The sequence below is a fragment of the Mobula hypostoma genome, chromosome 4, assembly GCF_963921235.1.
Source record: "Mobula hypostoma chromosome 4, sMobHyp1.1, whole genome shotgun sequence".
NCBI lineage: Eukaryota > Metazoa > Chordata > Chondrichthyes > Myliobatiformes > Myliobatidae > Mobula > Mobula hypostoma.
Genome location: NC_086100.1, coordinates 124,874,876 through 124,891,359, shown reverse-complemented (window position 1 = coordinate 124,891,359; position 16,484 = coordinate 124,874,876). Strand labels below are relative to the sequence as shown.

Here is a 16,484-nt window from a genome sequence, read left to right as displayed (position 1 = left end):
TTTGCAGATGATATGAAGATTGGTGGAGGGGTATGTAGTGTTGAGGAAACAGGTAGGCTGCAGAAGGACTTAGACAGATTAGGAGAATGGGCAAGAAAGTGGCAAATGAAATACAATTTTGGAAAATGTATGGTCATGCACTTTGGTAGTAGAAATAAATGTGTGGACTATTTTCTAAACGGGGAGAAAATCCAGGAATCTGGGATGCAAAGAAACTTGGAAGTCCTTGTGCAGAACACGCTGAAGGTTAACTTGCAGGTCGAGTCGGTGGTGAGGAAAGCAAATGCCATGTTAGCATTTACTTCAAGAGTTCTAGAATACAAGAGCAAGGATGTGATGTTGAGGCTTAAATAGGCACTGGTGAGGCCTCACCCTGAGTATTGTGAACAGTTTTGGGCCCCTCATCTTAGAAAAGATGTACTGGCATTGGACAGCGTCCAGAGGAGGTTCACAAGGATGATCCCAGGAATGAAAGGGTTATCATACGAGGAACGTTTGATAGCTCTGGGTCTGTACTTGCTGGAATTCAGAAGGATGAGGGGGGATCTCATTGAAACCTTTCAAATGTTGAAAGGCCTAGACAGAGTAGATGTGGAAAGGATGTTTCCTATGGTGGGAGAGTGTAGGACAAGAGGGCACAGCCTCAGGAAAGAGGGGCGCCCTTTCAAAACAGAGATGCAGAGACATTTCTTCAGGTGGTGAATTTGTAGGATTTGTTGCCACATGCAGCTGTGGAGGCCAGGTCATTGGGCATATTTAAGGCAGCGATTGATAGGTTTATTGATTGGACATTTCATCAAAGGTTACGGGGAGAAGGCCGGGAACTGGGGTTGAGGAAGAGATGGAAAAAAAAAGATCAGCCATGATTGAATGGCAGAGCAGACTCGATGGGCCAGATGGCCTAATTCTGCTCCTACTCTATGTCTTATGGACTTCTTTAACAGCAGGCTATTTGCACCTGACTGAAGACTATATGGAGAAACAAACTAAATGTTGTCTACACTGTAGCCTAGACTGTGCCTCTGTCTGGAAACTGAGGACGTCATTGGAATCAGTCTCTATTGCCTTGCAACATTTCCAGCCAGCAGCTGGCATAGGTCAGTATCTCCCTTCCTTCTGAAACCAAACCCCAACAAACACTACCCTTGCATTAAGTCAGAAACCTCTTTCTGATCCTGCAAAGCCCCAAATCTTCTTCACTGTTCACTTTGCTTGCCTCTTTAGTTGTATTTAAGAATTATTGGTACTTCTAACCTTTCATGAAGTCTGCTGACCAACTGCCAATTACAGCAACATCCTATCTTTTCTAGCACCACAGTATGCAGTAAAGTCAGGCAGTGGAGCTATGCCACATGTTGGTTCTACAGCAACCCCTCTTTAACAAAAACTTCCCCAAATTGTCAAAATCTAGAAATCCATTGTAGTGGACTTACATACAATATATAAATAAGTCATGTGGTTATAGAACATGTTAATTTCATTGTGTGTCAGTGTAACAAAAATACAATAGATTGATGTGTATTGAAGTTAGACATAGTTAAGTGCATTCCCTTATTTAGAAGTGTTTGGAACTGAGCCTGGCAACGCTCCCAGTATATTCTAAAGTCTACCCCAAAAATACATTACGCATTCTTCATATATGTGAATATTTCTTTAAGTCGCTGTGCATCAACATTTCTCCTGAATGCACCAGTCGCACTTTACTGGCAGCACTAAAACATTATGGTATTAATCTACCATCACAAGCTCCTGGGAAGCGCAATAAACAATAAGCTGTCTTCTGCATTTTGTGTGCACTTGCAACTGACCATAAATGTGCAAACAGGAGTAGGCCATTCACCTTCATTCTGCTCATTTGGTAGGATCCTCATTGATTTGACAGTCTTTAAGTCCACTTTCCTACCCTTTCACCATATTCTCAACTCTTTTACTGTTTAGAAATACATTCATCTCAGCATTAAATATATGCAATGTTTCTGCCCTTGTTGAATACTTTACTAAAATCCATATACACCACAGCCACTGGTCTACCTTCATCATTTTGTTTGGTCACCTCCTTGAAGAATTCAATCAGGCTCCTGAGGCACAACCTGCCCTTCACAAAGCCATGCTGACTATCATTAATCAGACTATGCAAATCCAAATGTTTGTAAATCCTGTTTCTAAACATCCTCTCCAACAGTTTGCCCACTACAGGTGTAAGACTTGCTGGTTTATAATCATTCCCTTTACCTTTCTTGAACAAAGGAATAACATTCACCATCTTCCAATATTCTGGTACTACTCCTGTAGCTAGTGAAGGCACAAAGATCTTTACCAAGGTTGCAGCAATCTCTTCCTCACTTCCTGTAGTTATCTGGGATGTATCCCATCCAGCATTGAAGATTTTTCCATGAAACTGTTTTTTCAAAAGTTCCAGCAATCCTGTCTTAACATTGGCATGCTCAAAGGTTCAGTTTATTGTCAAAGTATGCATGTACAAAACAACTCTGATATTTGTCTTCTCCAGATAGTCATTATGTGCCGAAAAAAGACCATGGGAGTTGATGAAAGAAAAGACATCAACTCTCCTTCCGACCCCAAAGTCCCTCCCCCCTCCCCTGCAGAAAGAAAACAGTAACAATAACAATCCCCAACCCCGTCACTTGAAGAACAACAAGAACAGGGTACATGTGAAGACCTTGACAAGTAAGATCGAGGAAAACCTGAAGGCATTCTACAAGTATATGAAGAACAAGAGGGTGACTAGACTGAGGGCCATAATATCATAGTTCCATATGCTGATCCATGTTCTAAGTTCATCACCTTTTTCCTGATACCTCTCACATAAAAACAGACTCATTTCAACCCCATCCAACTGACTCCATTTGTACCCTATCATATACTTCATATTTTGTTGCTCCCAACTGAATTTGTCATATTAGAGCAATAAAGTGGAGGAATTAGAAGTATAGGACTATGCAAAAGTCTTAGGCACATATATGTAGCTAAGGTTCCTACAAATGTTCCCTCTAATTTGTAATGATCAATGTACACAAAAACATTGTGCTGTGCAATCTTTTTGCCCAGTGTCAACAACATGTGCACATTAAGTAATTTTTTTTCAATGAAAACAGTATAAATAAACCAGTTCTAAAATCTGCAGACAAATCATCACAAACTCCATGTTGTCAACACTGTCCGCATCAGAAACCGGAAGAGGAAACATGGTTGTATACGATCGTGAAATGTACTTAACATGCCAACGAGGTAGAGGTTGACAACCTTTTGTGCACAGTTTAAATTCCCTAGTGTGTTCAAAACCCCTCCTATCGATATACCTATCCAAATTTTTTTTTAGATTATGAGGACACGCAGTCCTCTTTTATTGCCATTTAGTAATACATGCATTAAGAAGTGATACAGTTTGTTCCTCCAGAATGATATCACAGAAACACAAGACAAACCAAGACTAAAAAAAAACTGACAAAAATCACATAATTATAACATATAGTTACAACAGTGCAAGCAATACCATAATTTGATAGAAGAACAGACCATGGGCACAGTAAAAAAAGTCTCAAAGTCTCTCGAAAGTCCCATCAGCTCACGCAGACAGTTGAAGGAAGAAAACTCTTCCTGCCATGAGCTTCCAGCGCCGCAAATTGCCGATGCAGCATCCTGGAAGCACCTGACCACAGTCTGACTCCGAGTCCTTCCGAAAACTTTGAGCCTCCGACCAGCTCTCCAACACCGAACACCGAGCACCATCTCTGCCCAGCGCTTCGACCTCGGCCCCGGCAACAGGCGATAGGCAAAGCTGAGGATCTGGGGCCTTCCCCTCCGGAGATTCTGGATCGCACAGTAGCAGTGGCAGCGAAGCAGGCATTTCAGAAGTTTCTCCAGATGTTCCTCCGTGCTTCTCACTACTATTTCCATCAAATCAAGATTGTGCACGGCATCCTACTTCACAAATACGATACCAATTCGGAGCGGCCGCACGCACTGCGTCGCGCCGCCAACTTCTCCTCCCCCTCAAATGTTGAAATTGAACTCACATCCACTGCTTTCACTTGCAATTCATTCCACAATCTCATCATGTTCTGAGTAAACAACAGGAATTCTGCAGATGCTGGAAATTCAAGCAACATACATCAAAGTTGCTGGTGAACGCAGCAGGCCAAGCAGCATCTATAGGAAGAGGCGCAGTCGACGTTTCAGGCCGAGACCCTTCGTCAGGGTCTGAGTAAAGAAGTTTCCCCTCATGTTCCCCTTAAACATTTCACCTTTTACTCTTAACCCATGGCCTCTAGTTGTAGTCTCACCCAACCTCAGTAGAAAAAGCCTGCTTGCATTTACTCCATCTATACCCCTTATTTTGTACATCTCTATCAAGTCTCCCCTCAGTCACCTATGCTCCAGGGAATAAAGTCCAAACCTGTTCAAGCTTTCCTTATAACTCAGGTCCTCAAGTCCTGACAACATCCTTGTAAATTTGCTCTGCACTCTTTCAATTTTATTGATACATTTCCTGTAAATAGATAACCAGAACTGGACACAATACTCCAAATTAGGCCTCACCAATATCTTATACATCTCCAGCATAACATCCTTATTCCTTAACACTCTGATGTATGAAGGCCAATGTGCCAAAAATTCTCATTACGGCCCTTTCAAACTGTAACATCACTTTCAAGGAATTATGGATCTGTAACCCCAGATCCCTCTGTTCTTCCACACTCCTGAATGCCCTAGTGCTCACTGTGTAAACCCTACCCTGGTTTGTTCTCCCAAGGTACAACACCTCACACCTGTCTGCATTAAATTCCATCTGCCAATATTCAGCACATTTTTCTAGATCAGTGGTCCCCAACCACCAGGCCGCGGACCGGTATCAGGCCGCAAAGCATGTGCTACCGGGCTACGAGGAAACGATATGATTTGGAGATATGAAACGATATGAGTCAACTGCACCTTTCCCCATTCCCTGTCACGCACTGTTGAACTTGAAATAACCTACCAAATCATACCAAATAACACATAAAACCTAAAATAACACTAACATATAGTAAAAGCAGTAATAATACGATAAATACACAGCGGGTATAAAGTAGAAATAATGTATGTACAGTGTAGTTTCACTTAACAGATTCAGGAAGATTAAGCCAAAACCGATTTGTAGGAAAAAAATTGGCACCTACACGCATGTGCACACAGGTGCCCGTGCAAGGCTTCATGGTCATGGTAGTCTTTCTCGGGGTAAACCCAAGTGTCCCGTATTTGACTGCTACTTTTGTCCCTTATTTGGGAGTGAGAAAGTTGGCAACCCTACTTAAACACCCCCTGCCCCGTTGGCTGATCCACAAGAATATTGTCAATATTAAACCAGTCCACGGTGCAAAAAAAGTTGGGGACCCCTGTTCTAGCTGAGCCATGATAGCTTTCCTTGCTGTTTACTACATCCCCAATCTAGGTGTCATGTGCAAATTTGTTGATCAGGTTTATTTCATTATCATCCAGATCATTGATATAGATGACGAACAACAATGGACCCAGCACTGATCCCTGTGGCACTCCACTAGTCACTGGTCTCCAGTCAGAGAGAGGCAACCATCCACTACCATTCTCAGGCTTTTACTGTGAAGCCGATGTCTAATCCAATTTACTACATCATTCTGAATGCCAAAAGACTAAACCTCCTTAACCAGCCTCCCATGCAGGACCTTGTCAAAGGCCTTGCTAAAGTCCATGTAGACAACATCCACTACCTTGACTTCATGAAACTTCCTGGTAACATCCTCAAAAAACTCTGTGAGATTGGTTTTACATGACCTACCATGCACTAAGCCAGGCTGACTATCCTCAATCAGTCACTGTCTATCCAAATACTTAATTTCCAATCACTTCCGATACCTTCCAATAGCATATGTCAGGCTCACAGGCCTATAGTTTCCTGGCAAATGCTTAGAGCCATTCTTAAACAACAGAACATTAGCTATGTTCATTGATTGAGCTTTCATTGACTGAGCTTCACAGCCCTTTGAAGCAAAATTTTCCAAATTTATAGTCTGCTGCAGTAAATATTTATCCATGCATCGCAGTCCCATATTTCTGACCCTTATACTGAGACCATAGACTTAGTTCTATATTGGCAGCCAGTGGAAATCCTCTCCGCCTCCATCCAGTCTGCACCTCTTAGAATCTCAAAGTTCTCTGATATCGCATGTCATTCTCCTAAATTCCATCAAGTATTGATTATCTCTCCTTTTAGGTAATCCCCTTATCTCAGGACTCAATCTCTGGAATCATCTGTAAAACGATTTGGCCAAGAATGTTATGCAGCATTATTTGAATAATGAATTGAGAACATTTAGTGGTTTGGATTAGGGGCTCTTATTGTCTTCAAATTGCAAACTTTGTGAATATGCCCTATTTATAGCTATTAAAATCAATCAGAAATGTGATGTTTAAAATGAAAATAAGAATTAAGCTTGGATTTTCCCTCAATATGCACGACTCGGAAGCACAGATTTGTTTAACCTAATCTATGAACTACAACATAGATTAGGTTAATTTGGGGAATTAAAATGAGTTCATAATTATTTTGTTATTTAAAAGAAACCATCAAATTGTTTAATTCTTATTTTTATTTATTAATTCAAAGTTGTGTGTTAGCTTGTTATATACAATTACATATTTGGTAATTTCCAAGAGCTAAAGTCATCAATCTGATATAGTGCATCATCAGCTGCCTGTTTTGGTTTATAAAAACTACACACAAGGATATGGTTATTTATTTTTTTAGATTAGAGCATATTGTTGTAATGAATAGATTGATGTATTATTCTGTCAATGAACAATTATTAATTGACTGAAGGAAATTGTTTTGTACAGGCTGCAGCTCGTTTCCTGAAGAGCTATTGTATTTTCTCATTAATTGCTTGTGCTTCTCGGTTTTATTCACAGCAATTTAACATTAGACAGTGAGCTTTATCTTTCACATGCTCCTCGCCAAAGCCACAGCCATATTCATTAAAGAAACCCATTAACTTCCTGTCAATTGTATGTCTTATTTATAAATTTCTTCAGGATCCAATAATTTATTTATTTTTAAGCACATTGTCCCTGTACTGATTCTTGAAAAAAGTTACAATCAAGCAGAAAACTCTGGAAATACTCTGAAGCAGCATCTGTGGAAAGAGAATCAGACTTCATATCGAAGACCCTTTGATCAGAAATGGGAAGGGGAGAAAACAAGTTGGGAACAAGCTGAAGGGAGGGTGAGGATGTCACAATGGCGGGGCATGGGGAGCAAGGGTGGACCCAAATGCAAGACACATCTTGTGAGGTTACTCAGATTTAGTTTATTGTATGATACCAGGAGAGCAAGGCAGTAACAGGAGTAGCAAACTGGACAAGGACCCAGGACTATGACTAGGCTGGGACAAGGGTCTGGGCTGGGACTCGGAATCGGCTCCCAGAACTAGAGGAGACATGAAGAGGCTAGGGTATGGACTCTGAGCCAGAGACTGGGCAAGGACCCAGTACCTGGGTCTTGCCTCGGGCTCGGACCCCAGAACCAGGCAAGGACATGACATGGGCTAGGGAGAGGAGGAACATGGGAACACAGAGCCTCGGTCTCGGGGAGCAGGTACATGGAACCATGGACACATACACAGAACACAGAGTCGGGACCCCTCCTTGGGTACAGGACATAGGGCCGGGACTCACACACAGAACAGAGAGCCGGGATCCCTCCTTGGGTACAGGACATAGGGCCGGGACTTATGACCCTCCGCGGGGCAACGGCAAGACGGCCTGACTTACCCCACAGAGGTGAGGACAAGACAAGACAGAACATGACCCCCGTTGGGCAACGGCAAGATGGCCAGACTTACCCCACGGAGGCAAGGACCAGACAAGACAAGACATGACTCCCCGCGGGGCAACAGCAAGACGGCCAGACTTACCCCCACGGAGGCTAGGACCAGACAAGACAAGACATGACCCCCCCACGGGGCAACAGCAAGACGGTCTGACTTACCCCACGGAGGCGAGGACATGACAAAACAAGACCAACACGAATGAACACCAGACAGTACCTATCTAGCCCCGGCGTTGGAACTAGACCGAAGTGCAGGTGGGGGCTGCAGACGAGGGCTAGAGGTGAGAGGGGCAGAGAAGATTCAGACAAGGGGGTACGACAAGACAGGAATCACAGACCGCCAGGGCCAGGACTTGACTCAGAACTGGGAAGCCACCAGGGCCAGGACTTGACATGGTACTTGAATGCCGCATGCTAATTGTGACAGAAAGGGAAGGAGAATTATGATCCTTTGTTCCTCAAACTTATGCTGGGCATCATTATAACAGAGAAGGAGGTCACAGGCAGACAAATCAGAGTGGATGAAAATCAAAATAGCAAGTAACAGAAAACATGAGGAACTCCTGTATTAATGCAGTTGTTTGGCAAAACAGAACCCAGTCTGCATGTGGTTTTTCGGTTTGGAAGATATTAAATTGTAAACACTGAATATAGTGCACTAGATTGGAAGAGGTTATATAAATCATTGACACACCTGGAAGGACTGTTTGATCCCTGAATAGTTGGAGTTGGACATGAAGGCATAGGTATTGCATCTCTTGTGGTTTTGTCTATGAAGGTTCTCAGTCATCCAGATCAATGTAAATCAAGGCAACTGGACTTGCTGTGTTTTCTAGAAGACATTTCACGACTCATCCAAGAGGCTTCTTCAGTTCTGATCCATGGTGGGTAGTATCCCATTTTATGAACTCTGTGGGTTGTTTAAAGATATAGCAATTACATGAGGATCATTAAGAGTCATAGAGGTAATGAGGGGGTCATTAGTCTTATCTTTGCATGAATAGAAGTATGAACTGTACACTTGAAGGACAAGGGACACTCCTTTGAAGATAACAATGTGCACATTTTGGACAGGGAGAACAGGAGGAAAGAGTGGTTAAAAAAGCCACCTTTGTCAAACTGGAAAGCCCATCCATGAACAGAGGGGGTGAGGTACAACACCACCTATCAGTTATTTACAAGCAACACACACAAAATACTGGAGGAACTCAGCTTTTTTTCTCCAGTCCCGCCAAAAGATTTTGGCCCAAAACATTGACTGTACTTTTTTCCATAGATGTTGCCTGGCCTGCTGAGTTCCTCCAGCATTTTGTGTGTGTTGCTTGGATTTCTAGCATCTGCAGATTTTCTCTTGTTAGCTATTTACAATGCAGTCCCAACATCTTTACCCCGTCATCTCCACAACAGTTCACACTTCCATTCATGCAAAGATAGACTAATGACCCTCTCATTACCTCTATGACACTTAACGATCTTCATGTGATTGCTATAAAGAGTTCATAAAATGGGACACTCCCCACCATGAAGAAGCCTCTCAGATGAGTGGTGAAATGTCTTCTGGACAACACAGCAAGTCCAGTTGCTCTGATTTACTACTGCTTGATATCTCCTGTATGGCCAAGAGCTGTAAGAAGAAGAAGAATTGGTGGAGACAGAATAGTATGTCAGGATGTCTTAAAGAGAATGGTCCCTTCAAAATGCTGAAATGGCAGGAGATGTGTCTGGTGGAAGAATCTCTTCAAAGGTGGTGGAGATTATGGAGGATGGGAAGACTGGTGGGGCAGAAAATGAGAACCAGGGAAATCTAGCCTTGCTCTGTCCAGGCAAAGAGTGAGTGAGAGCAGAAATACTCCTGACCTTCATTAGTTTTTCTCAACACCAATATCAACACCACCCAAATTTCACTGGTGGAAGTGATAGAGATATATTCTGACTAAATTATTAAAATTGGAGTTAAGTTGGCTGGTAAAATGTTGAGATGGGCAAGCGCTGTGATAGCCAGTGATAGCTTTATGGGGAAAACAGCAGCTCCATTAGTGAACTGTTTTATAACTACAGTTAGAGCTAATTTATTTGGATTTCAGAAGCAAGATTCTGCTGGGAGAATGGAGACCGTACTGTTCTGGGATGATGTCTGGTTAAAATGGAATATGTATCCAAGTGAGGCCATTGGACTGCAGCCTTCTTATTATCATTTTCCTCCGGGGAAAGCAGCCTATTCACAAAAATTAATACTTCAGTTTAACGATGCCCACTCACTAACCGTACCATTGTAATCTGACTGATCCCGATGAATCTGCTTTATGCTTATCAGATACACCATTTTCACAATGTGTCAGAAGGGTAAAGATTCAGAAAGGCCTAAAACTCTCTGTACATCTTGCACTGACTAGGTAGTATCTGGTGTTAAACCCAGAACAGAAGATAGAAAGTGCTTGAAAACACCACAGTAAAATATAGTTTTAAGTGTTACAGTTGTTAAACCAAGAAGGAATGAACAGCAGTGTTGGTCTTAAAAGGAAGGAAATATTGACAGGAACAAAGCTCTAATAAAAATAGACAAGAAAATCTGCAGATGCTGGAAATCCAAAGCAACACACACAAAATGCCTGGAGGAACTCAGCAGGCCAGCCAGCAACCATGGAAAAGAGTAAACAGTTGACGTTTTGGGCCGAGTCGCTTTTTCAAGACTCACCTATGCCCATCAGCCGCAATACCATCTAAGCTCTCGTAGAGAAATCCTAGTCATGTGCTGATATGAAATAATCATGAGCTATTTATCTACTGTGCATTATTATTCAACAGAACTCAAAAATAGTTTTTATTCATTCGAGCACTGTTCAACAAATACATCAAAGACCTATACGATGACAAAGACCGAGAGGACAACTTTGATATTGGCAACAACAACCAGGGCCCAGCAATACCAAAAGAAGAAGTGGAACATGCTATGAAGAAAATGTGAAAGGGGAAACCTTCAGGACCAAATAACATTCCGGTTGAACTGTATGAAACACTAGAAGATTTTGGTGTAGAGAAATTAGCAATCTTATTGCATAGAATATACAACAGTGGCAAAGTACCAGAAGATCTTTTAAAGACAGTATTCATTGCACTGCCAAAGAAACCATAGTGTGGACAACACAGAACAATTAGCTTAATGAGCCACCTCATAAAAATTCTACTTAGAATTATCATGCTCAGAATGAGAAACAAAATTAAACCAGAGATCAGTGAGGAACAGTACAGCTTTGTGGAAGGCAAGGGAACATCAAACGCTACTTATATCCTCAGGAAAATTATCGAAAGGTCAACAGAAGTACAACAAGACCTATACTTCTGTTTCATTGACTACACAAAAGCCTTTGACACAGTGAAACACAAAGCCATCATGAAAATGCTTAAAGATGTTAATATCGACGGAAAAGATCTAAGAATAATCAGGAATCTCAACTGGCAACAAAGTGCAGCCTTACCGATAGACAACAAGATTAGTAAATATCAGCCAATAAAGCAAGGAGTCAGACAGGGTTGTGTTCCATCACCAGACCTGTTCTCCCTGTACAGTGAAAACATCATGAGAACCATACCAGACCTACATGGAATAAGTGTAGGATACAATATCAACAACCTCCGCTATGCAGATAATACTGTACTGACAGCAAACAGTGAAGTAAATTTACAGAACCTAGTATCTACCATCAACACAGAGAGCGAAAGACTTGGCCTAACCTTAAACAAAAAGAAAACTGAAGTAATGGTAATATCAAAGAAACCTGATATCCCAAACTGTTGGATCATATTGGAAATGAAATCCTGAAACAAGTTCACAACTTCAAGTACCTTGAATCATGGGTAACATCTGATGGCAAATGCGAAACAGACATAAGAGCAAGACTAGCAATGGCAAGAACAGCACTTACAGAAATGAGAAACATCCTAACGAATTAGAAAATAGCAATTGACATCCGCCTTAGAACTCTCAGCTGCTACATTCTTTCTATATTGATGTATGGCTGCGAGTCATGGACCATCACATATGCAATGGAAAAAAGAATCAATGCTGCAGAGATGTGGTTCCTCAGAAGAATGCTATGCATATCATATACAAACAGGATAACCAACGAAGAAGTTCCACAAAGAATGAAAACAAAACGTACATTACTTAAAATAATCAGAAAACAGCAATCAAGATTCTTTGGGCACATCGTGCGAAGAGAGACATTAGAGCATTTAGTTACAACTGGAAATCTGGAAGGAAAAAGAAGCAGAGGCAGACAGAGAATGAAAATGATAGATGGAATAACATCATGGTGAGAAACAGGGAAGGCAACAACTACAATTCGGAGGGTCAGGGACCGTGATGGATGGAGAGGCATGATCACCCACGCCAAACGGCAAGGCACCTGAATAAATGAATGACTGTTCAACTTTAAGTAATATGTATGAATATTTTGCCATGTAAAGTATAAAATGAGAATTTTCAGAAACCAGATAAGATTAGATTACATTTGGATTTTGCATCACTTCACTAAAGAATTCATTCAAGAGTACAATATGAACAGAATTCATAATCCTGCAATCACGAGGGGAAGGACCAAGACTTTGCCCCTAACTGTATTAGGGTCTGATAGATATATAATTTTAAAGCCTTATAATATGCTTTGGTTTTTTCAGGAACCTTCAGCATGCACTACTGGTGGCTTAGAATCTCCACTAGTGGTGAACCACAGGTGAAGTGGTCCTGATAGTGACCAAACTGCACGGAGTTCAGGGTAGCAGTGTAGCTGCAGGGCAGTCTAGCAAGGCAGGGGTTGCTATGGTCCTGTTGATTATGTTAAGGCTTTTTTTTTCATTTGTTTGCTGTCTGGGAATTTTAACTCCCATTTCCTACCCAGACAGGGTCCATTTCCTTGTCTAAAAGCAAAAACCAATGAGCAAAAGGGTAAGTGTCCAGCAGCAGCAGACATCCACCAGGAATTATATCTGGTGGACATGTGATTCGGAGAGGTTTTATGGCTGTGGGGTTGTGGAATGGGTCTATAGGGAGAAACAGGACCTGGGAGAGCTAAACTTGTCTTGTGGATATCAGAAGCATAGACACATTATGGAACCTGCCAAATTTTCATTCTTTTAACTTAATGGACAGTAAATCTTATATAAAACTTTATTTGGCTCTTCTAACCAAATGAACTGATTTTCCAATGGGTATTCCCCAGGAATTGAAATTTATTTGGCTGATGGCAAACAAATTAAGTAATATTATTTATGGAAATATGACACTGTAATATTTTAACATATTTTGTTTTTACCTTCTTAGTGGCTGATCATCCGATTTTGAAGGAAGCCAAAATAGAAGTTGTTGGGGATCTGGTAACCCATTCGATGTTTCAGAGAAACCAGATTCAGAAATTTTCCAAGAACCTAATGGCTGACCACTTAACAAAGCTATAAGGCTGATGTCCCAGTAAAGTGACTTCTGAAAGATAACTGCTTCATTCCATGAAGATCTGGAGGCAAAGAAAATGTCCTTGAACGAGAAGTAGCCTATCTGCATAGAAGTTTGCACAGCCTCAAGGATGTAGACTAGGAGCAGTTAGGAAAAGGCATTCAGATAGTCTGGATCTGTTACAGTTCTAACTGAAACATAAAATGGCAGTGTAGAAATATTGACATCATAACCTCCACTTCAACTGTTGAAAGCTGGTATGCAACCAAAGCCTTTTAACTAGAACAATGTAATGAGTTTTTCAGGACACATTAAAACACCATTATATACGTGCAAACTTTACAATAGAAGTATTCTTTATTTAGCTTTCTGTTATCATTGATAATTACTTGCTAGAATATGTGAAAATTAGCAGCAGCCTACAGGTAAGAGGGTATAAATACAAACGTTTGTAGTTGCATATAGCGCAGTGGAACTAATTAACAGATTTTATACACTACAAGGCATATTTTAATCTTTAGTCTGCTTGTCTAAATCTTAACTAAGATGCAGGATATAGGAAATTTGGAAAGAGTAGATCAGAATCCTGTAGCTGAATACTAATATGATGAAGATGGGTTGACAGGATAGCAGTAGATTCTTTTCTTGATGCACTACTTTATATTTTCTTCTGTGAGTTTTCAAAAATAGTGTTCAGAGTGTCCAACCCTGTTTTCTCATAGAAGCCATGTTCCTGGAGTCTTTCTCATGGATTGTGGAGGCCTAGAACTCGACTGATTTGTGTATAGAGCATTGGCTGTGATGTACACTGGACAAGGAGCATTGTAAATTCATAACAGTGTTTGCCAAATATGCTTCTGTCCAGCTAAAGTTTCTACAGTTTTCTGGCATGCGTAAATGTGCTTGCAGTCATCTGTTGCCTCTGGGCCTCTGTCTCTTAAAGCCTGGTTGTTTTGCTTTATGTCTGATGCACGTGGATCGACTTCAAACCCTTGTACCCATGCAACTCTTCGTCCATCAAAGATTAACACTTTGCCAGGAAGTGTCCTAGAGTGTATAATTAGACTGGCGAATGTTTGTTTTTAAATTTGAATACATCTAGCTTCTGTCTAAGATATTGTAGCTCAACCCTCAGTTTGTAGCAAAAAATGTATAATGAATGACATCAAGTCCATAAACCCCTTAACATTCCTCCAAATACTTAATTGTATTTAAATAACTTTACGGGAAATCCTTTTAAGGATCAACTTCTCCAATGAATTCGCAGCACTGCTGATGTCATGGCCACTTGTGGGGTGGAGGATTATAATTATCGATGAACCAAACATAGAATTGAAATGCATACAAATTGGACTTATTTTGATGTGCTGAACATGTGCTGCTTATAATTTAATTTTGAGGATCAATATCTCAAACTTGGCTCAATCAAAGATGATGACCTTCTAGACAGTGTGATCCCTATTCTCTTTTTTCCTCCTGAGGTATGGACTTCACTGAGCAAGAACTGGAAAGCACAGGAGAGGTACCACTAATGTTGATTCTACAAAATCCTTAATAGGATAAGGAAACCAACATCAGCAGTTTCTCCCAGGTCAACATCCCTGGAATTCTGGTCCTGATTATACTCACTTGTCTCAGATGATATCTAAAGTGCATATAGGCCAGAATTTTTATATCTTAGGTTTCGCCCAAGCTTCCACCAGCAACTTAAGTCAATTAATGACCCATTAGTGTGGTAACCTAAATGTGCATGCCCAACAGCAGACTCCTGAAACAGACAACAGACACTCCATTCCAAGCTGTGCAGTGTTAAGAGGCTACCAAGAATACAGAGAGAAAGATTCAGGCATACTCACAAAAAACTGCTTGCTTATACCTCGTAGCATTATTCACATGATACACTTGCACTAGTTCATGGGAATCCTTGGCCATGACCATTGAAGTAGTGAAGGAACATGTAGGATGGCTTTGAGAACTCAAATGCATTCGTCAGGAGCACACAGAGGTCCGCAAAGCAGGAGGAGGATAACCTTCTGTCCATTTTTGCCACATCAACCACCTCGTAACTCAGCTTGAATAAAAGTAAGTCATCCAAGATCCCATTAGATTGCCTAAGAATGGAAAGATAGGTTTCTTCCAAAATAATTTGCTAAATTGTGCAGTATTATTCCATATTTCCTTAAAACATAAAAGGAGACTGTAAGATCCATCAAATCTATGCTCCTTCCAGGAGAGATCTCTCACATATACCAATTAATACCTCCTCCACTGATCACCAATCAAGTCAACCAGTATACCTTTGGAATGTGGGAGATGACTGGAGACCCCAGAGGAAACCCCTGTGGTAAACGAGAGATCATGCAAATTCTATGCAGGCAAGAGATGAGGTCAGAATCTAATCTGGCTTGCTGAAACTGTGAGACAGCTGCATGCACCACAGTACGACTCTGTCATCATATAAGAAGAGGGATATTCTTCAAATTCTCTCCTGTATATGATCTCTGTAGCATTTACCTCCTTCACAAGTTTTTGACACCTTGTTCGAGAAACTGCATGTTTGAATGCATTGCTTAAAGCACAAATTGCACACTAGTTTGCATGTTAAAACAGGGCTGACAGTATGGAGTCCCATCAGAATCTCAATGGAAAGGTGGCAGCCGCTATGCCACTACCACGTGGTAATGAACTTCCCAACTATTGGTCCCAAGCCTCTGTAAGCTGCATTCTGAACAGAGGACCAGGTAGTATGTGATGTCAGAAATGGACTGCAATCTGTAAAAGGACCTCCAGTTAATTATTGGATATGGCATTGTCTATTGAAGAGTAGGGTTAGATATTTGGACATTACTGTAATGGTGAAAACTCTTTAATTGCAGTTGCAAAGTGAGCACTAGTTTGTTGTGTGCTGACTATAAAGGTCTTTGCTGTCACCCAGAGATTTGACGTTCTAGGTGTCAATGGCCTATCGTGACCAACGGTATAATTCATTGACACCAAGCAAACATGAGTCACGTCAGGTGCACGGAACAATTTTCTTATGGACACTTTTCTACTTGGGAATAATTGATAAGCAATCTACCATGTTCAAAACAGCTTTTATGTGCAATTTGTGCAGAAAGAAAATATGTCCAATTTCTAGGAACAGCGATCTTAAAAAAGCTTGCAAAGCAG

At 41.1% G+C, this 16,484-nt stretch overlaps 1 protein-coding gene across 1 annotated transcript in view; it reads left to right on the top strand.

The window, feature by feature from the left end:
- The window catches only part of LOC134344913 (IQ domain-containing protein M-like), a 131,289-nt gene extending 117,552 nt beyond the window's left edge, over positions 1 to 13,737 (top strand). The window contains exon 7 of the mRNA XM_063045047.1: positions 13,185 to 13,737. Coding sequence (XP_062901117.1) covers positions 13,185 to 13,318 — 134 coding nt within the window. The 3' untranslated portion in view covers positions 13,319 to 13,737. The remainder of the gene's footprint in view (positions 1 to 13,184) is intronic.
- Positions 13,738 to 16,484: the final 2,747 nt, after the last annotated feature.